This window comes from Mastigoproctus giganteus, chromosome 1 (genome assembly GCF_048544385.1).
Source record: "Mastigoproctus giganteus isolate SK-2022 chromosome 1, ASM4854438v1, whole genome shotgun sequence".
In the NCBI taxonomy this organism is placed as follows: Eukaryota; Metazoa; Arthropoda; class Arachnida; order Uropygi; family Thelyphonidae; genus Mastigoproctus; species Mastigoproctus giganteus.
In genome coordinates, this window is record NC_143575.1 from 195,755,590 (window position 1) to 195,779,410 (window position 23,821).

At 37.3% G+C, this 23,821-nt stretch overlaps 1 protein-coding gene across 1 annotated transcript in view; it reads right to left on the reverse strand.

Annotated features, from left to right (window-relative positions):
• Window positions 1-23,821, reverse strand: part of LOC150091426 (macoilin) — a 301,613-nt gene that overhangs the window by 149,762 nt on the left and 128,030 nt on the right. Inside the window, exons 2-3 of the mRNA XM_090375398.1 lie at window positions 8,313-8,454; window positions 3,463-3,589 (exon numbers count right to left, since the gene is read on the reverse strand). Coding sequence (XP_090231524.1) covers window positions 3,463-3,589; window positions 8,313-8,454 — 269 coding nt within the window. The remainder of the gene's footprint in view (window positions 1-3,462; window positions 3,590-8,312; window positions 8,455-23,821) is intronic.

The following is a 23,821-nucleotide window of genomic DNA, read 5'->3' on the forward strand; positions in this document are numbered from 1 at the left end:
TTCTGCAAACTGCAGAGTCTAGGTACCTGATTGAGGTATTTAAAGCTTTTAACAAATAGTGCCAGCTCAATGCTGATGGGATCCTTCCTCTTGCCCAGACTACACACATGTGAGGGGCATAAATTCAAAATGAGGAAAGACTGTTGCAGAATAGATGTGCAGACATTTGTCTTTAGCTAGCAGGTAGTTAATGAGAGGAAGTTGATAGCTTAAATAAATTCAATGAAGAACTAAAACTCTTGGGAGAAAACGGATAGGTGAAATGGGAAGTATGTGTGGGGTATTTTCTTTCTTTTTTTTTTTTTTGGTAATGCTCTATAAACTTGTTTTCTTGGATCATTTTCCACTACTAATGCTAATGGAGATATGTGATCTTGTCTAGAAATACGAGTGTCACTGAAAATGAACACTGGACCCCTTTTTGCAAGAAAAGACAGGACTGAGTTTTAAAAAGCATTTAAGGCAACTATGTTTTCTTTTCCTCATTGGAGAATTACCTAGAGACAGGCATTTAAAAAATAGGTGGTGGATATTCAAGAAGTTGAAGCTGTTTCTATAATGGAAGATGGAACATAGTATGCTTTATCAGCAAAACTATAAATAGGATTTCCAGTCAGTGAAAGGTCATACAAGAGAAAATGAGTGTGTGAAAGAAGTGAACCCTGGAAACACAATAACCATTAGACAACAAACAGTCATCTACCTTTACCCAAAAATGAGTGGTCAGTGAAAAAACTGAATATCCAATGGCAAAAAACAGTCAGAAATCCACAAAATGGGAACTTGCTTGGAAAACCTTTACGCCAAAACAAGATCAAACGTCTTGGAAATGCCAAGAGCAGCTGCTTGAGCTTCAAACTTTTTCATCGAATTTGTTCTAAGATGAGTAATATAATCCAACATATCACCAGTGGATTGAAACTGTGGTTGTTAGGAGCATTAGCAACTAAGGCCATATTGCCCGGGGGATATGCGGTGGTCGTTCCCTGACCCTTCCGCATCCTCCGTATTTGGTGTTCATGGGCTCAAACCCTGATCTAATCAAGAAGCGTGTGCTACACACTGCTGCTCCTGCCCACCTGGCTACGGAGGCGCCTCAAAACTGTTGAATCCATTTTGGCAATCATTGATCAGATGGAACATTTCAAGATAGTTTAGGAGTTGACGATTAATGGATTTTTTCTATAACTTTGAAAAGAGTAGCTGCAAGTACAATGGGATGATAACAGAATGGGAGAGATTTGTCATCCTATTTTGGGACTGGCTGAAAGCAGAAGAAAAACCACCAGTGAAATAAGAAAGTGTGAAAAGGCAACACAGAATAGGAGCAAAAGTTTTGAGAATATGTGAAGAAATGGAAATTCTCCACATGTTCCTCGAGATTTCTTGACATCAAGATTGTTTAGAATTCTTCTAATTTCGTTTTGTTGGAAGGCCACACAGGATATTGAGTGGAGTGTACTGGATATAGTAGGAGGTATACCAAGATCATTACCAAGAGTTAGAAGAAAAGTAGAATGTTAGCAAGTTGGCATAATCTTCAGTTGAAGATGAAATAGAACCAACAAGTTTTAACAGAGGTGGGACTACTGATAGTGAAAGTTGTGCTCAAATAGCTTTAGCATGAAACCAGCAAACCAATTACCATTTAGACAAGAAGCAAGATTTCAGCTCTTAGCCTTTTCAAAACTGAGTTTGTATTGATTAATAATTGTTTTGAAATTATTAACGACTGTTAGTATACGCAGAAAATGAAGCTGGAGATTTGAATAAAAGCCACTTATGATATGAATGGTAAATTCTTATCTTGGTCAAGCCTCAACACAATTATTGTAAAACCAAGATTTACACAGAAAAATTTTAGGATGGAATTTGGAATAAAGGATTTCATCCATACTAGAATAATTTCCCTGACCTGATCTGGGAAAATACTGGGATCAGAAGTTTAAAAGAGTAATCCAAAGAAAGGAAGAATAGAAATCATGCAGTTCATCCTACTTTGCATTCTTGTAATTCCAAATGATACAAGGCTAGGAATGACAATGAGAGAGCACACAGAGGACCACTAACATTAATTGTTTAGTTTGAAGGGTTGTTGGGCAAAAAAAAAAAGATCAAGAGTCTGTTGGATGTATAGTTAAGGTTGTCTAGTATTCTGGTAGGTAAATGAACAAACTGTGTGGGGTCATTAGTAACTGCAAAAGTTTCAGCATTGAAGCCAGCTAGGTCCATGTAACTAGAAAACTGAAGCCAACTGGAGTTATGAACATTAAGATCACCAAAGAAAATTACCTCATTGTCAGGAAAGTTAGACTGCAGAAAGCAGAGTTTGAAAGAAGGGAAATTACAGAGTTCCAAGTGATCAGTGGATGGATATGGGAAAAAAATTTGAGTTGAGAAAACAGTAAAGCCACAGATGAATTTGACAAGATGGAGTAGAGAAACTTGACGCCAGAAGAGATTCAAAATTAGGAAGTTTCTGACAACTTCCTAATTTTTAATTAGGAAGTTGTCAGAAATATATGTGCAATTAATAGCACATATATGTGCAAATATATGTGCAAGTAATATTTGAAACAAAAGGAATTGTGGAGATAAGTTATATTTTATGGGAACTTTGCACTGAATTGTTCTGATAATCAAAATATTTTGTATTTCTATCATCCACTGTCATTCTATCACTTTAAAAAATAAAATATGCAGGTTTCATGATTTTATTAACATTACTCTTATCATTCTTCTTAAAAGTGTGCACAAATATTTAAAAACTACTTTACCTTTTATTACAACTCCATTTATTATAGGTGTGTGTATATACATATACACCTGTTACTGAAATATGAAATCCTCTAGCACTGTAAATAATGTACTGTGCTGTTCTCTAAAAATTTCCAGTGAGAATGAGACCAAAAAATGAGTAAGTATATACAATTATCATATATAGAAGTCTGGAAAAACAAAACCTATATAACAACAATGTCACCATGGGCACCTGCCACTGTATATCCTAACAGATTGCAGTTCTCATCATTGATAGCTATGACAGCAAAACACTGGATGAATGCCCTTAGGCAATCATGGGTGGACTAATGAAACATAAGTAGAAAGTCCGTGCAAAAGAGCTTGACAAAACTGTGAAATTATGTCGAGAGAGAGAGACTCCACAGTCTATTGTACCAGGTTTCACTTTTGTTTTAATGGTTTTCTTCACAATTTCAAGGAACAGATGTGTTTCTTGAACACATCTGTTCCTTTCATTTTCCATCTAAGTATTAATTATTAGTTACTGGCTTATGAAGCAAAAATGTATCCCACACATCTGGTGAGAAAGATTATACACAAAATTCAGATTAATGTTGTACTCATTATCCAACAGAAACACAGATAGAGCTATACATAGATTCCATGTTAACAGTCAACAATATGTTTTAATGCAAATAATTATAAATAATTCTATCTTACCTGTATGCCAAACATACTGTACCCATACATAGGTACTTGCAGCAAAAAATAACCACTGAACCGGGATAAAAAGAAAACATATCATATCTGAAGTGAGGGCAATGAAGATGAAAAATACTGAAAAGGCCTGGAAAATAAATTTTTTAAATTACAATAAAATCAATTTCATGTACATGCATATATGATTAAATGTGCACTTAAATATTTGTTAATACAGAAATGCTATATGGAATGCCAAGTTTAAAGTAAAACATTGTTTAAGCAATAGTCCAATTACTTTGGTTCACCAAAATAATATTTTATATAATAATCATGTATGATGGCCAATAGTAGCAATGGGGGTGGGGGCACTCTAGAGGCAAAATTTTGTAGCAAGATGGAATACACCACCACGAAGCAGAGCGTTTTTGTGTGTATAAAAGTTCTTTTTTTTTTTTTTTGTTTAAATCAAACTAGAAGTTATGTTACAGAGTAACAAAAGTTACAAGTGAAATTTGGTTGCAGAAAAGAGCTAAGAAAGATTTTTCTAACAGGATGGGACAAAATCATATACAGAATGGACATTTCAATGACACTATGATTAAAAACATGCCGGACAGCATGTGAGTAGATAGTCTTGGTTACCACACTAGTCAGATCTGAATCCCCGTGATTATCTCCTTTGAATACTCCACAAATCTGAAGTCAGGTGCACAGGATCTTCAAGACCCTGCACTGGCTGGCGAGTTGGTTGGTAAACAAGTAAGACAAAGGAATTTCAGTGATTTTGTGTTCATCTACTTGGTCCACAGGTCAAAAACTCACTACAGCTATCAAACAAAAGTGGTTTCCTTTTTTTATCCACTGAAAATTACAGAAATCACACAAACAGAAAAACTGGAGGAATCAAGTATGAAATTGTAGTAAATACTATACTTTAGTTTATTCATGATATAAACAAATGGGACCTGCCCTTACTAAGGTACACTTGTAAAAAAGGTGCTATCTCATTTGATTTTGTCAGCATGTATGGTAGGGTATGTGCAATAACCACAGCTGATTCAATTGGTTAAAGCAGCTGCAATTCTTCCACATATTTATACTGGGATTAGGAAAAAATGGATTTAACTATTTCTTTGATGGAAAGGAAAAAAAAAAAAAAAAAAAGTGTCCCCCTCACAATTTTGATTTTTTAAAGCAAAATCTTTATGTACTGTCTAAAGCAGTCAATAATGTCACATATATGCAGACTTTACAGGGATAACTAAATAGTTATTCTTATCATTCTTCGCACATTCCAGTGCCTCATCTTTGCATATGTTTCATAAATTTATTTATGATGCAGCCTTTACATTCCCTCAACTGATGGGAGAGAAATATACCCAAAAATTCCCAATTACTGGAAACTAATTTTAATTTTGATTTTGTTTTCTAACTCTTAAAAAATGAACAATATGTTAATTTTACTTTTAATGCCAACTCAAGCCAACCATGCAGATCCAATTTTATAAAAAGAGATTTAATATCATTTTACTAATCAGATATTGTGAAACGTTTTACGAATTTATAGCAAACCACTACACGTGTAGCCTAACTCTACTGAAAGGGATATCTTCTGTTACATGATACCTCTATTTCCAGCAGTATGGAATCCCAAAGTTTATCCCCCCCATTACACTGGGGGTAAACTTCATGGTACATGCACCTGGCCGACCGGCTAGCCGAGTGGGTAAAGTACCTGCCCGGCAACCCAAAGGTCGCGGGTTCGATTCCCGCCTCGGGCTTGGATCAAAGTACTGCAAAAACCTTGGGAGGTGCAATATGGCCACAGAAGCCGATGCGCCAACAACTACCAAATCAAAAAAAAAAAAAAAAAAAAAAAACCATGCACCTGGGAGAATGTAAACTTTGGGGGGGGGGGGGTATGTGAAGTATGTGTGTATATTTTTTATTATTATTTAATAATAACAACATATGTATATGTTACAAACAAATCTGTATGCTTATAAATGTCATAAGAGAATATGAAAAAACAAAATAGGAAACAAAAGGAAATATTTATTATTTCCTTTTAACATCTAAATACTAATAGTCAATTCACAGTTTAATAATATGAAAATCACCAATTAAAGTTTAATAATATGAAAATCACCAATTAAAATTTGCAAAAAAAAAAAAATCATACAAATTATAATCAAACATGCAAGTATTATAATAATCTTATTCTTCTTTACTTTTTCTTTGCATACATATCAATCATTTCATTTACTAATTTTATTGATAACTCATTTGAGCCTTCTAAGCTTATCTTCAGGCAATTTTGCAATATTACATACAGTACAGATACATATATAATAAAAAGATTATAAAAGTATTGTTTATGTAGGCTGCGACCAAAGTCTTGTTTGCAGTATACAAAGGAAGAATTAGCCACGAGTAGACCCTTGCTGTGAAGAAAACAAATAAAGGGAATCTGAAAACCATAAGGCAAAACAGCAGACATCAGGAATAGTGGCTGCAGTAGACTCCTTTCTCTGCCCAGACATCATTTAGCCCTTCTTCTGAAAGCCATGAGACACTTTCTAATTACAACAGTATCCATCACTGAGGAACCAATTCAGGCAAACCTATTCATGGCCTGCGATCCAGTCATTGTCTTGTTTGCAATATACAAACAAAGAATTATTTGCAAGTAGACCATTTGTGTGAAACACTATCAAGAGTTATTTTGTGCAAAAATAAAGGGAACCTGAAAATCATAAAATGAAACTGCCCACACTTGAAATAGTGGCTTTTAATTACAATTAGTGCAGCCAGAAATATTGACCATTTAATTATTTTGAAAATTTCGTGTCCTTTGAATTTTAGTGATTTATTTTTGCCATGTACCATTAGGTGGTACATGGCAAAAAATCTGCTGGTTTAAGTATAAAAAACTGAAAATACATCTTACCATACAGAAGAAGAGGAACACAGGATTTATTTGACGCATTTTATATCTCTGTGGTAAATATTTAGACTCTAAGATTAAAAAATAACAGTTTAACGGTTAGCACCTTCGAAGAATAAGGAAGATTATGCAGCAGTTAATGCTACATGAAAGGAGTGTAAATTTTAAATACAGGAACAAATATTTTAAAACGTAATAAATGTATTCATTGGGGATTAAAACTGCGGATTAGCATGAAAATATGTTTATGGCAAGGAAACATTGCATGTATGGTTTGGGAGAAAATTATTAAAATATATTCAACATAATTAATTAGAAATATTGGACATTAATCAGACATCGAAGGATAACAGCGTCACCTTATGAATAAATTCATTGACTGAACATATAATAATTACTTGTGTGAATCTAATGAATAATATATATATCCGTTTATATACATAGATGACCTCTGGAAACCAGGCAAAAACCAGTTGTGATCAGCCTTCTGCACTAAGTGGGCTCTGCTGTAGTCACCTTTTCTCTTCAAGAGGATCTCGTGGAATGCGTGATGACTCTTCCTGTGATTAAAGCCAGCCCCTTTCAAAATCGGCCATATGGTAGGCAATAGCATACCACCACATTATCTGATGCCACAGAGACCTAACAAAACCAACTCCAAAAACTGCTGTTAAAGGAAGACCTGCAACTAGGTGGAAGGATGGGATCAGTGAACTTTTGGGCATGACATTTTGCGATGCCGCTTGTATAGCATATGATTGATGCAGTTGGTGGCCACAACAGCTCCTCAGGGAACTATGTGACTGGAAGACCACCTAATGAGTAACACACTTAGCCAGTGTTATTTTGTGTTGTGTTTATTTGACATAAATTTATTGAATTTGTGTTTTATAATTATAACATTGTGTGATCTGATAATATGGGCCCAAAAGAGCACAGTAAGAAGACAATTTCAATTAAAATTAAACAAAAAATGTGCCAAAAATTTCAATGTCCGAGGTCTTTGAATGAATATTAAAAGAAAAATTTTTTGCCAGGGGGAATTTTATTCCGCTGGGGGTGAAATTCACCCCCAGTCACCCCCGCCCCTGGATTCAACACTGATTTCCAGTGTTCAAGAAGAAAGCACAATGCCACTCCAACTAATGTTAAATCAATCCTCTGGAATTTTCTGCCGTGAAGGGAATTTGTCTCATACCAATGTACTATTATATTTAGTGGGACAAAAAGATTTTCTTATAGGGTTTGTTGGTTTTCTTTTGAGCATGTACGCGGCAACTCTGCATGAAAGAAAAAAAAAAAACTCCTTGCAAACAATGGATGCACTATGGCCACTCCTGTTTATGCACAAACCTCTGATTGCAGAGACTATCAGCATGATGTAACCTTCTTTCTCTTGGACTACTTGATCATTTCTTGATTGTTATATTACTTTTTTTTTTTTTTTTAAATAACATTGGGAATAGTTTACTTTAGTGCATTCAAATGGATTACACAAACAATAACAAATGCCTGATGAGCCTGACAATTAAACCTCTGCAAAATTCTAAACTCTTGTAACCCAAACTGGTTACTATTACTGCCCATGGTACTTCAGCCAATCAAGACTAGTAATGGACATAATCACTTATGCAAGGCATACAAAATCAAAAAAAATAGCAGAGGAATTCAAACTAATGTTAACTAAAGCTGAAGTCCTGCAATGTCCCATGCTACTCAGCCAGTCTCTCCCTCTCCTTATATATATATATTATCAATTATTCCAATTATGACTTCTTGACTATGCCCATCACTAGCTGAAACAGACTTCAGTACTCTTTCCCAGAGGTCCAAATAATTCTGAGAATTATTGCATTTTTATTACCTCTATACATTTTAATATAATTATATTTTAAAGAAGATGCACAACATAAATACTTACCAGTCCCTGATACTTGAATGAGTCATAAACACTACGTAGCAAAAGCCAGAATGGCCACAAATATTCAAAACGGAATTCCAAAATGAAGTCTGCTAGCAGTACCAGTGCCCAAACTAACAGAAATTTGAAGTAGAGAAATGTGCTAAAAGAGAAGGAACAGATAATGTCACATATGTTAAACTAATCAATGTATAAATAACATAAAATTGAAAGTCTAGAGTTCCTTTAAAAATATTGCAATATTTAATTCATTCTTTATCAGGCATGCTAAGATTCTCCCAGTGCTCACATTTTTAAACAAACTACATCAAAAGATTATAAAAATAGATACAAAGAAAATCACAGCTGGAAGAACATAGTTATTAAATAATAAAAAAAAAAAAAATTCACACGTGCAAAAGGTAAATATACCAGTTGCACTACCATGGTAACTCTTGAGGCAAAATTTATTCAGCTGTTTGAGCAACGTATGCCATGCCCTACTTATGCTAGTTGTCCACATTAATATTGTCATAGAAGTGATAAGCAGCTAAGTCATCAATGGCCATTTAGAGAGAGCTCACGGTGTGATGTGCAGAATGTTGACCCAGAAATTAGTAGTAGTAGTAGTAGTGGTGGTGGTGGTGGCATGTGATGCAAGAAAGCAAGTGTATGAGCTTATGCAGCATCAGCCAAAAAAAAAAAAAAAAAAAAATCCCACCATTGCCTCCAAATGCCTGTCCAGTTCCTCCTTAAATTTATTCAACCTATATTTACTTCCACAACGACAGATGGAAGTTTGTTCCAGCAATTAACCACCCGCTGGCTAAAGGCAAATTTCTGCACATCTATTCTACATGTCTTTTCTTAATTTGAATTTATGCCCCCTTAGGTTCGTAATCTGAACAAGTGGAAGGATCCCATCAGAATTCAGCATGCTCAACCCATTCAAAGCCTTATACACCTCAATCAGATCACTGTGCAGGTGCCTAGTCTCCAGCCACTGCAATTTGCAGAACTTAAGCCTCTCTTGATAAGAGGATCCCTTCATTCCCCTTCACCAATCTTGTTGCCCTTCTCTATACACGCTCAAGTAAATCTACATCCTTCCTAAAATGAGGCCTCCAGACCTGTACGCAGTACTTAAGGCTTGGCCTGACCATTGCCTTATACAGAGGGACAATCACCTCCTTCTCCCTGCTAGCAAAAAATTCCTATATATCATTGACAAAACCCCATGACTTGCCCTGGCAGCCTGTCTGCATTGCTCATAAAACTTCATATCTGACTGCACAATTACTCCCAGGTCTTTTTCATTTTCTACCACCTTAAGTGTAGTACCACACAGTTGGTACGTTTCTCTGGGGTTACTTCTACCCATATGCAGTACTTTGCATTTGTCAATGTTAAACTTCAGTTGCCACTTCTCAGCCCATTTTCCCAACTTATCTAGATCTAGTTGGAGAAGCATACTGTCCTTACTGTTGTTAACAACCCTGCCAACCTTTGTATCATCTGCAAACTTTGACATTAAGCCTGATATACCTTCATCAACATCATTGATAAATATACAAAACAACAGTGGACCTAACACCGAACCCTGTGGGATACCACTAATAACATTAGTCCACGAAGAGCAGCACCCATTGATTACAACCCTCTGTCTTCTCCCACTTAACCATCCTTTTATCCACTGTAGCAACTTACCCTTAATACCATTCTGCTCCAATTTGTACAATAGTCTTCCATGCGCAACAGTGTCAAAAGCTTTCCTGAAATCCAAATATATGATATCAAAATTATTTTTTGCATCCAGTTCCTTTGTAACCACATCATAATATCCTATCAAATTTTTCAGACAAGACTTTCCCTAAACAAACCCATGCTGTGTCTGAATTATTGCTGCAGTCTTGTCTAGATGATCCTGCAATGCATCTTTAACCAGTGACTCCATTATTTTACCCGGAACAGAAGTTAAACTAACTGGTCTGTATTATGCAATGATTTGCAGTTCACGAGAGCCACTTTTCTAGGGACATTCTAGGAACAAATTTCTGGGAACATCTGGTAACTTCAGAGCAAGAACCATTCTTCAAAATTTTACCCCTCCCACTTGCATGCAGGTTAAAAGGTAACCAATGTTCACTCATCCTTCAAAGACAATGCTTAGAGCTTTGTTTCTTCACAGGCTCGGGGTTACTGTGGCAAAATGGAATTTCTCTCCCTACCTTTCATAAATTTGGAAGATACATACTGTTGCTTCAAATGACAGGTGGCCTGTAGTGACAAAGCCAGAGGCTTGTGCTGTACGAGAGAGAGACAGAGAGAGAGAGAGAGAGAGAGAGAGAGAGAGAGAGAGAGAGAGAGAGAGAGAGAGAGAGAGAGCGCACGCCACTACCTATGCACTTTCTCCTAAAGGTAGGATCTATTCAGCAAGGCCATTGACTTTCCCCAATTAATGATTTACTTAATATTCCAAAGTTTTCAATACTGCCAAATTCAATATTTATTTATTTCTGGAAATATAATACCATTCCTTTAAAAAATATAAATAATAAATAAATACCATAAAAGAGTGTTTAGGAGAGAAGTTACAAAAGAGAATATATGTACAAATATAAAATGTTACATAAAGGAACAACTAATAAATAACAATTTATAATTAATTTTTGATTGCATTAATTAAAAAATAGCCCAACAAAGGACAGTAAAGGGAAAAATGATACTTAATGAGAACAAAGTTACATGATAATCAAAGTAATGGCATTAAATGATTAGCCAGATAGGGATTTCCAGAAATGTGAATAAGCATGTCTTTAATTTTCTAGTTGGTGAGAATATATTCAAATTCAACTCATTGAATGATTCTGCAACTCTGTTAATGAAGTAAGAGGGTAAATGATTTGTGCAAGATTTATCTATTTAAAATCTGGGGACAATCAATGGCACCAGAAATTAGTTTATTCAAAAGGCTGAATTCCAGTTTAAAGCATTAGTGTTTTAAAAGACAGTAAATAAAAATGGGCACACCAATCATTATAGGATTTAGTACACTAATTTAAGTAACTTACAGCAGATAAACCAAGGAAATTGGACTGTACACTTTCCAAAACATTAATGTGACCAATACTGTAAGGAGACCAAATTTGAACTACCTATTCTGAGAGTGATAGAACAAATATTTCGCATATGGAAATCATAGGAGCAACATATCTAAAGTCCCTAGTGTGTTTAAGTAAATCTAATCCACAAGTAGCAAGTTTAGAGATTGAAAATAAGTGGGAAGTTTATGTAGCATGTTGAAAAAAGGTCACACCTAAGTCTCTAATTTCAAATGTTCAATTACTAGGACTGGTTCTCAAATAATCTAGTGCACAAGTCCTCTTTTTTTGATAATTGATTATAAGCAAATTAGTTGATTATGAAAGCAACAAGGAGAAAATTTCTATCCTTTATTTATTTATATATATATATATTAAAAAAAAACTATAACATGGTTTAATTAAATTTAAGTTGAAAATTTACTGTACATATTAAAACTTGTTCAATAGCCTAGACACATACTCTACATATATGCTGTGTTGTCGTAGCCTAGGTACGGGTACATATGCTGCACATATGACAGTCCCCTCAGGCAGTCAGTGGCAACAGTGTCCACTTTTCTTAATTCCATCCTGATGAGACGACATGATAGCTTTTCAAACTTTTCATTTCACAATTTATTTTTTCCCCTCTAAATACGATCAGAAATATATCTGCGTCTTGGTTAGAAATCATTGCCAACAACATGCGTTATGTTTGGCAGCATGTTTTGCCCCCCCATTTGGCAAATGATTTCATTGGTTTTGAATCGCAAGTTCAGAAAATTACTGAAGACATTGTGAAGATCAGAAAAGACTTGAGATTCTAAACTTTGGACACTGCCAATATACATGACTGCACTGACTCACATGCAAATAACTTAGATGATGAAACTCTCCTTGAAATTGATAAGAAAATTGCATATAAAGAAGAGGAAAACAATTCTGAAGTGGATAACACAGAAGTGGCACCAAAAGAATTTAACAGAAGAACTGAAGAAAGTTTTTCGGGGCTTGACATTGCCTGTGAGGCAATTATGAATGGAGATCCGAACGTTGGATGTAGCATCCAGTTACGGCAAATTTTATAAGATGTGATTCGATGCTACAAAGACTTGTATACCGAGAAAAAGAAGAGATGACTTCACCAAACTTAATTTTTGAAATACTCAAATAAACAATAAAGCTTTTTTCTCATCTCTCATGATGTTACCTTTTCATTAATAAAATTTTTGCAGTATTTTTTATTTCAAATCCACTGACTAATAATAATATTAATAACTGGCTATCAAGTGCAAATTGTTTATAGATTTATTATAATCTGTTTACAGACTGTTTCTCTGGTACACATTCATTTAAAATCCATTATAAATATACCTCAATCTGCACAGTTTCACATAATACTGAACAGTTTTGGTACCAATTATCAGTGCTATGCTGGGTATTGCTGTATATAAGGTAAAAGTGAAAAATGTTTGAATGGAATTGCAGAAAAAGAGTCCCAGATCAGTGCCATCAAATTATTGATTAAACATCACATCAGTCTGTAAAATAGTTACAATAGTATGTAACACATTGATTTAAGATAAAGGATTTGAACAGTGTTAAAGTATAATAATGTATAATAAAAGCTATGCAGTAGAGCCCTAAGGCCAAATTAATAGAATAAGCGTGTATTATGCATACAGATTTAGCCTTTAGGCCAAAAGACATAGCCTCAGTTAGTTTATTTTGTTATATCCTATAAATAAACCAATAATTAATTATTTTATAAATTAATTATTTATAAATAATTAATTATAAAAAATTAATTAAATTAATTAATTAATAAAATAAATATGGATAGCATTCAGGAAATATAGTCACATACTGAAGAGCAATACCCAGTTTGTCTGAAATGTAAAATAATGAACCAATGTATACTCCCCACCATGACTTATGGAAGTGAAACTTGGGCACTCACCAAAAGAATGGAAGAGAAGCTGAGAACTACACAGCAAAGAATAGAACGAATTATATTGGAAATCAGACTGTTAGATAAGAAGAGAAACACATGGATTAGGCAGCAAACTCAAGTAAAGGACATTCTTATCAAAACTAAAGAACTAAAATGGTCTTGGGTAGGACACATAGCTCGAAGACATGATGACAGATGGACTAAGAAAATAACAGAATGGTACCCAAGAGGAGCTAGAAGAAAACCTAGACAAAGGCGGAGATGGATAGATAGATGAAATTCATGAGTTTTTGGGTAGTAAATGGATGGCCAGTGCTCAAAACAGAAGGAACTGGAAAGATGCTGGAGAGGCCTTCATCCTGCAGTGGATTGAAAATGGCTGATGATGATGAATAAAATAAAATAAAAGTAAGTAAAATAAAATGATGATAATGAGGCAAATTACTGATATTAAGATACATTTAATGGTATGTTTACGAGGGCTAGCACCATTCAATATATCCAATCAATAATTGGCAAAGGCTATCTGTTTGTTACCTGCTAGTTTAGCTAGATCTAAGTCTTTTGGCCTCATGGCTCACTGGGTATACTTTTACTCTGAATACGCTTATTTTAAAATCTTATCTTCCTTATTGTCTAAAAGCTAGCTCTGTATGCATAATCCACACTTATTCTATTAATTTTGGCCCTATTGTATAGCTTTGTTGTACATTATTGTACTTTCAACATTGTTCAAATCCTTTACCTTAAATCCATATCTTATATACTATTGTAACTATACAGGGTGTTTCAGTTAAACGTTTCAGAACTTCTAAGAGGGGTAGGGTACATCCTCACAACTCGAAATCATATAGCAATGTGGGGTCGGAAATGCTTTCCTGAAGCGGTGTTGTACACAGAAGCACCATAAAGAAAAGAGACCGTAAGTGAGAAATCGTTTTAATAATACATGAAAAGAAGCAAAAGGTACATGGATTAAAGTAAGTGTTCGAAGTTTCTTCAACCTCGTATTGCTTTCGCACAGTGGTACCTTGGAAAATGTGCTACAAATCCCCTTTTTCCTGCTGAAGTGTTGCTTTCCGATGAGGCATCCTTCACAAGGGAAGGAATTTTCAACACGCATAACGACCATATCTGGGCGGTCGAGAACCCGCATGCAATACGACGTCGTGCAGCACAGATTCGATTTTCGGTCAATGTATGGGCCGGTATTATGGGAGATCACCTCATCGGACCTTACCTGTTACCGTGTCGTCTAACCGGACCTATCTACTTGATCTTTCTGCAGCAAGTATTGCCACAACTTTTGAGAGATGAACACATTTCTGCATCGACGCAACACACAATGTGGTTCCAACACGATGGAGCCCCTGCCCATTATAGCGGAGATGTTCGTAACTACCTGGATGTCACATTTGGTCAACAGTGGATTGGACGTGGTGGTCCCGTGCGTTGGCCTGCTCGGTCACCCGACCTATCATGTCTTGATTTTTATTTCTGGGGTCATATGAAATCGCTAGTTTATGACACCCCTGTTGACAATGCTGAGGAGCTGGTTGCAAGAATCGCAGTAGCTGCCGAAGAAATTCGAAATTCGCCTGGAGTATTCCAGAATGTTCGGATGTCCATGCGTCGGAGATGTGAGGCGTGCATTGTAGCCCGTGGAAGAAACTTCGAACACTTACTTTAACCCATGTACCTTTTGCTTCTTTTCATGTATTATTAAAACGATTTCTCACTTACGGTCTCTTTTCTCTATGGTGCTTCTGTGTACAACACCGCTTCAGGAAAACATTTCCGACCCCACATTGCTATATGATTTCGAGTTGTCAGGATGTACCCTACCCCTCTTAGAAGTTCTGAAACGTTTAACTGAAACACCCTGTATATATATATATATACATACATACAAAGGGTACTAGGAAAGTTTTGCAATATGACGCAACAATGAATCACAGGAAGCTGCTTGTTGCTGCATGTTGAGACATGTTCATACGTGCATAATAGCCGCCGCACCAAGTCGATGGGCTCAGTTATTCATTAGTAGTGAGAGTGTAAAGTGCTTGCGATGGCATCGTGGTCACGAAATGAGATAAGGACAATTTTGCGGTATAATTTCGTGCGTGGTTTAACCATAGACCAGTGCTTAGAAGAAATGACTCTTGCACTAGATGATGATTGTCCACATCGTACAACAATATTCAGGTGGTATAGAGAATTCCAAAGGGGAAATTTCACTCTGGAGGATTCTGAGAGGCCGGGAAGGCCACGAACGCCAGTTACGAAGGAAAACGTTACTGCTGTGAGGAAAATGCTTGACGAAAACAGGCGAGTGACCTACCAACAGATAGAGGATACTTTGGGCCTAAATGCACCAGCAATTCGTTCGATTCTGCAAGATCATTTGCACGTGAAGAAGCTTTGTTCTCTCTGGGTTCCGTATCAACTGACTGAAGAGCAGATGACACGACGTGTGACTTGGTGCCGGGAGATGTTAAAAAAGTTTGATAAGGGACAATCTCGGTATGTGAACAACATCGTGACAGGTGACGAGACTTGGCTGTACTATTACGATCTGCCGACCAAGGCTCAAAACAAAGTTTGGGTCTTTGATGATGACGACACACCCGTAATTGTCAGAAAATCCCGATCTGTAAAGAAGAAAATGATAGCTGTATTTTTCAAATCGAGTGGAATTGTGGAACGTGTCGTTTTGGACACGCAGAAGACAGTCACAGCTAAGTGGTATACTGAACAATGCCTGCCTAAAGTCATTGGATCTATGAAGAACCTGCGGCCAAAGTCAAGAATGGACACCTGGTACCTCCATCACGATAATGCTGCAGCTCACCGCGCCAAAGCCTGCACCGAATATTTGACCACGACAGGACTGAAACTTCTCGAGCACCCTCCCTACAGTCCAGACCTTGCTCCCTGCGACTTTGCACTGTTCCCGCATGTGAAAATGAAGCTAAAAGGGAGGCGGTTTTGCAGTGATGAGGACCTTCTACGGGCTTGGGACAACGAGTGTGCTTTACTCCCTAGTGAAACTTGGCAGAACTGGTTTAAAGATTGGTTTCGGAGGATGGAGAGGTGTATTGAATGTAGAGGAAATTACTTTGAAAAAATTAAATAAACAAAGCCGTATTGCAAAACTTTCCTAGTACCCTTTGTATATATATATATGTGTGTGTGTGTGTGTGTGTGTGTGTGTGTGTGTGTGTGTGTGTGTGTGTGTGTGTGTGTGTGTGTGTGTGTGTGTGTTTTGTGGTTATAAGCTACTAATTGTATAGTGGTTTAGCTAACAGAAGAAAAAATTAGGGCAGAAACACACTCCTGTCCTTATATTACACTAATAGCATTAGCAGAGGCATATGATGTAAGAAAACAAGCTTATGCAGCATCAGCAAAGAAGGGAGGAGGAAAAAAAAAAAAAAAAATTCGCCCATTTCATACCTCCATTCTTTCCAAATGCTAGTCCAGCTCAGCCCTAAATTTATTTAGGCTATAAGCTTCCACAACAAAAGATGGAAGCCCGTTCCACCAATCAACCACCTCCTGGCTAAAGGAAAATTTCTGCATATCTATTCTACAACTATCTTTCCTCAATTTGAAACTGTGCCCCCCCCCGGGTTCTTAGTCTGAGCAAGAGGAAGAATCCCATCAACATTCAGCTTGCTCAACCCATTCAAGACCTTATACACCTCAAATCAGATCACCTCGCAGGTGCCTACTCTCCAGGTGCTGCAATTTGCAGAACTTAAGCCTTTCTTGGTAAGGGCACCCCTTTGTTCCCCTCACCAATCTTGTTGCACTACTTTGTACCTGTTCTACCAACTCTAAATCCTTCCTAAAATGAGGCCACCAGATCTGTACACTAGGTGTGGCCTGACCACTGCCTTGTATTGCGGGATGATCATCTCCCTGTCCCTGCTAGAAAAATTCCTATATATCATTGACAAGACTCCGTGACCTGCCCTGGCAGCCCGTCCGGACTGTTCAGTGAACCTCATTTGACTGCACAGTTACCACCAGGTCTTTTTCACTTTCCATTTCCCCGAGTGTAGTAGCACACAATTGGTATGTTTCTTTTCAGTTATTGCTAATCCATATGCAATACTTTGCATTTGTCAATGTTAAACTTCAGTTGCCACTTCTCAGCCCATTTTCCCATAGAGTTTACATATCTAGATCCAGTTGGAGAAGCATACTGTCCTTACTGTTGTTAACAACCCTGCCAACCTTTGTATCATCTGCAAACTTGGACATTAAACCTGATATACCTTCATCAATATCACTGATAAATATACAAGACAACAATGAGCCCAACACCAAACCCTGGGGAACTCCACTAATAACATTTCTCCATGAAGAGCAGTGTCCATTGATTACCACTCTCTGTCATCTCCCACTCAACCATCCCTTTATCCATTGTAGCAACTTACCCTTAATGCCATACCACTCCAATTTGATCAGCAGTCTTCCATGTGCAACAGTATCAAAAGCTTTCCTGAAATCAAGTATATATCATATCAAAATTAATTTTGGCATTCAGTTCCTTTGTGACCACATCATAGTATCCAATCAAACTGGTCAGGCAAGACCTCCCTTTAACAAACCCCTGTGTCTTAAGTATTACTGCAGTCTTGTCTAGATGATCCTGCAATGCTTCGTTAACCAGTAATTCCATTATTTTCCCTGGAACACAAGTTAAACTAACAGGTCTGTAGTTACTTGTGTCACCTTTGGAACCCCCCTTTATGAATTGGTGAAACATTTGCACACCTCCAGTCCATGGGGACCTCCCCCGAGTTCAAGGAAGGTCTCATAATTATGGCTAAGGGTTTGCTTACTTCCTTTGGTGCCTCCTTTAATATAACTGGATAGATCCCATCCACCCAGGTGCCTTCCTTACGTTTAACTTCAATTTCTCCACTTTGCTCTCAGTTATCACAAAATCACTTAGCTCCCTGTTAGCATTTGATAAACTTCTGGCACTCCCCTCATTGAATAACTCCTCATGTGTGAATGTAGATGCAAAATACTCATTCAGTTTATCAGCTACCTTAGCATGATAATCAATAGGTTAAGTGGTCCAATCTGATTCATCCTTTTCCTTCTAGAGTTTACATAAGCAAAGAACTCTTTGCATCCTTTGTCAAAGATTACTCATAATCTGCCTTCGCCTGCCTAAATGGCAAGCCTTTAGGGATTTAATTTTGGAGTCTACTAGGCTTTTCATTCCAACTAAGAAATACTGTTCAAGGTTTAGGCTTCTGTGTCAACTGATACTTTATATGCATCCCATACATTCTTCCTCTCTGCCACAAGCCTCATTAATTCATCTAACATCCATTTAGGCCTAAACCTTGAACAGTATTTCTTAGTTGGATTGAAAAGCCTAGTAGACTCCAAAATTAAATCCCTAAAGGCTTCCCATTTAGAATTCAACGCTGGTAACATCATCAGTTGATCCCACTGTACAGAATTTAAAAACTGTCTGAGACCGCTGTAGTCACCTTTACGAAAGCAAAAGCCCTTCCCTTTAGCCATGATGGTAGTTACATCTTTAAGTAATTGTCACATCAGTACATTGTGATCACTGTCACCCATGGTTCCTTTATATCCCAGAGTGTGGAATATTTACACTATATCTTCAGTCCATAAACACCTCCCCTGAATCCAAGGATGCTCTCATAATTATGGCTAAGGATTTTCTTACCTCCTTTGCTGCATTTCTTAACATAACTGGATAGAGCCCATCCACCTAAGGCACTTTTTTGTGTTTAGCTTCAACAATTTCTCTTCCACTTTCTTTTCAGTTAGCACAAAATAATTTAGTTCCCTGTTAAGAGTTTGATAAACTTCTGACACCTCCTATCCTAAAGAATTCCTCAAATGTGATTCAACCCTTTCCTTCTACTGTAAATATAAGCATAGAAGTCTTTGCTATACTTCTTTGCCAGAGATTTCTCAATCTGCCTTGAATTGCCTAACCTCCTATGTAATTTGATTAGCACTGATTTGATCTAGCATAGACTTCTATATCACCAGATAATTTATATGCATCCCATACATCTTTCTTCTCTCCCACAAGTCTCATAAGTTCATCTCACATCCACTTAGGTCTAAGCCTTGAACGGTATTTCTTAGTTGGCATAAAAAGCCTAGTAGCTGTTATGTTTCTATGAATGCTTCCCATTTAGAATTTATTACTGATAACACTAAATGAGAAAGACTGTTTGAGACCACTACAGTCACCCTTATGGAAGCCAAAGCCTTTCCCTTTACCTTTGACAGTACTTTGTGATCATTGCCACCTAGTGGTTCATCTATCTGCAGATTTTTAATGCATGAACAATCACTGACAATCAGATCAAGAGTATTACTACCTCTAGTTGCCTCTCTAACATTCTACTTTAGAAAACAGCCATCCAATAAATCCACAGATGTCTTGCTAGTGTGAGAGTGAACAACCTAGAAATTCCAGCCAACATGTGGAAAATTAAAATCCCCCATTTTATGACATTCTGATTTACTGACCCACCTAATTCTCTGTTTGGTATACTCATCACAGTCATTAGCACACTCCTACCTATAGCTAACTCCTACTCTCATTTTCATTTTCTGTAATGCTTATGTCACACCAAACAGACTCAACATTGCACTGGCCACCCATATCAACCCGATGCACTGCTGTAGATTTTGTGCTTTTTAACTAAGAGTATAACTCCCCCCCTACTTCTAAAGAAAGTATCCTGTCCATCCTTCCTGTAACAAACATAGAATACAAAATAACAAAATCAAAAAGAAGTTGCCAGCTTTGCCCATTCTGCTGCAAAAACACCTGAAAGAGTCATACCAAACCTGCAAATGAAGGGCAAGATAAAATAAAATTAGTGAGTACATAAAATCAGAAATGATAAAGAAACTAAAACCTAAAATGAGGGACATCAAAGTAAGAAACCTCAGAAAGATCAGGGGCAAAGTAATACAAAAAGAAACTGCTACCAAACAAGACTTACAGAAGATAAGCAACTTTATAATTTGAGGAACTATGCCTTAAATAGATACCCCCCAAGAAACTGGGACCCACAATAATAATTTATGACAAACCCAGAGAAACAAAACTAGAGGAAATAAATGAAGATTTATTCCTGAATAATATTCAGGACTACAGCTTTACAAAAGAAGTAAAAGAAAGTATTGAACACAGATTCACAACAAATGCCAGAAACAGCAACAATCAGAACTAGGTCTTTGAAGTGAATGGTCAGATAAGGAATGGCACCATGCTGTTACAATATCTACAATATACACACTCTGCAAAGCCATGCAGGCAGAATGAAAATACCTGTGGGTACTATGTCACCTGCAAGAGGCCACCAATATTCACTGTCCTAGCAAGCCACAGCCTCCCACCTGCCCCAATTGCAAAAGACCAATTATGAATAACAACAGGAATACAAACAACAACACTGGAGAAACCAAATTATACCGCTGAATTTTCAATGCTCTCTCACTGTGATAACACATCTAAGATCACAGAAGAGGAAAAACCTGATTTTCTCTGTCTGCAAGAGCCCTACTCCTATAAAAGAGTTATAAAATGTCTCCCCCTAGCCTACAAGATTGTCAATTCTGATAAAGTGCTGGACTGAACTAGTAACAGCTGATCAGCAGATTACAGTAACCAAGCTCAATGGCTTATGTACAGCTCATGCTACATGCTTGAAAGGAAGTTTTATAAATTGCAGGCAATGGCACTAAACTGCCATGGCAGTCAGCACAGCCAAGACATTTACCACATATATAGACCAAAGTATCAACAAACTAAGGAACCAGAATACAAGAATATGCATGGATGCAAACTTCAGCTCCACACTCTGGAATAGTCCCATATTCCAGAGTGTGGAATATGAATGTGAGCCCTTTGAGATCTATCAACCCAACAGATCTCAAAGGGCACATAATGGAAGAAGTGATACTAACCAACAACTAACTGCACTGAATGAGCCAGGACGACCACCCATCCTTACCAACTTAAGGGGACAATCATACACTGATGTTACCCCTGCCACTCAATCATTACCAGCAAACATTAACTTCTGGGAGGTACAACAGCACTGGACCACCAGCGACCATCAACCTAAACTTATAAAAATAGCAAATACTGCCAGAAGAAAGATGATAACAAATATGACATCCCCAAGTTTAACATGAAAACAACAGACTGGGAAAAATTGAAGAAACAGTAACAAGATCTATGAAGCTACCAAGAGGAAAAGAAAGTGCAGGGAAAAAAGTACATACTGTGGTGGATAGAAACTCACAACACTATTCAGGCAAACCAGAATTGCAAGAAAGGAATACCAACAAGCCAGAAGAAACCGGTCACCTGCAGAAGTTGAACCATTACATGAAAGGTAGAAAAACCGCAGGAGAGAATATCATAGAGAAATTTAAAAGGCAGAAAAAAAAAAACTATCCTGGGAAAATTTAGTAAACAAAGTTGGAAATGGAAATCCTAACTAACGATATTTACTAACGATATTAAGAGTAGGAGACCGGCAGAATTACTTAACTAGTACAGGTCACTGTTGAACAAAAGCCGAGAATTAGGGTTGAATTTGAAAGTGTCTGCAATTCTGCCCAGACACGATAGGAGGGAGTATATGATGAGAGCCTTGTCGATCAATTCGGCCCTGGAAAGATTGTGCAAGGCTCAAGGGGTAGAATTTTTTTCAGCCTGGAATGTACTTGTTAACAGGAGAGATTGCTTCTACAGGGATGGGATACACTTAAATAGAAAGGGTGCAAGAATATTTGCTGATGCTATCGAGGCAGTGTTAGGTGGGTCGGAAAACTGCTAGCTTGGGGGGAGACAAAGACCAATAGATTGACAGTAGCCACTGGCAGAGGTGAAAGAGATTCTTGCACTGCTTCTATTAGAATGAGCAGAAGCCTGAAAAACAAGATGCATGGTATTTCAGAGACTGCTGGGAGCCATTGCGGTACAAGTAAACACATGGGTTGTGTTAGGGTAGCTAAGAATAGAAACAGGTGCAGGTATACTTGCGTGTACACCAATGCTAGGAGTTTAGTAAATAAATTTGATGAATTTGAGGTATTGCTCAAAACATCAAAGGCAGATATTATTGGGATATCAGAGACGTGGTGTCACACAGATATAAGGGATGCAGAAATGCAATTTGGGGAGTACAACGTCTACAGAAAGGATAGACAGGATAGGAAGGGGGGAGGGGTTATGCTATTAGTTAAGAAACACATAAAAACCAAGGAAGTGAAGCCAGTCGACATCGCTGGACAGTGCAGTGTGGAGTCAGTTTGGTGTGACATAAGCATTGGGAGATCAAAATTGAGAGTAAGAGTGTGCTATAGGCCTAATGACTCTGATGAGTATAATAAGGAACTGTACAGGGAAATAGAGTGGGCCAGTAAATCAGAGAGTCTTATAATGGGAGATTTTAATTTCCCAGATATTGACTGGAATTTGGGGGCTGGTTACTCACACACTAGCAGGGCTTTTGTGGATTTATTGGATGATTGTTTTCTACATCAGCATGTTCGGGAGGCAACTAGAGGGAGTAATACTCTTGATTTGATTATCAGCAGTGATTCTTCATGCATTAAGAATCTGCAGATAAATGAACCACTAGGTGGCAGTGATCACAGTGTGCTGAAGTGGGATTTACTGAAAGAGGTAACTACCATTAGGGGTAAAGGGAAGGGTTATTGCTTCCGTAAAGGCGACTACGATGGACTGAGACAGTATTTAAATTCTATACAGTGGGACCAACTGATGATGTTACCAACAGCAAATTCAAAATGGGAAGCATTCAAAGAACTTATCTTGGAAGCTACTAGGCTTTACATACCAACTAAGAAATATTGTTCAAGGTTTAGGCCAAAATGGATGTCAGATGAACTAATGAGGCATATGGCAGAGAAGAAAAATGCATGGGATACTTACAAATTAACACATGACACAGAAGCCTATGATAGATACAAGTTGATATGCAACCAAGTTACAAAGGAGGTTAGGCAGCCGAAGGCAGATTACGAGAAATCCTTGGCAAGGGATGCAAAGAAAAACAGCAAAGAGTTCTTTACTTATGTAAACTCTAGAAGGAAGGGGATGAATCAGATTGGTCCACTTGATATTTATGGGTCAACTGTTGATGATCCTGCTCAGGTAGCTAACAAACTAAATGAATATTTTGCATCGACATTCACACATGAGGAGTTATTCAGCAAGGGGAATGCCAGAGGTGTATTCAACTCTAGCAGTAAGCTACAGAATCTTGAAATAACTGGGAGTAAAGTGGAGGAGAAACTGTTGAAGATAAACACAAGAAAGGCACCCGGGGTGGATGGGATCTATCCAGTTATATTAAAGGAGGCAGCAAAGGAAGTAAGCAAACCCTTAGCCATAATTATGAGAGCTTCCTTGGACTCAGGGGAGGTACCCA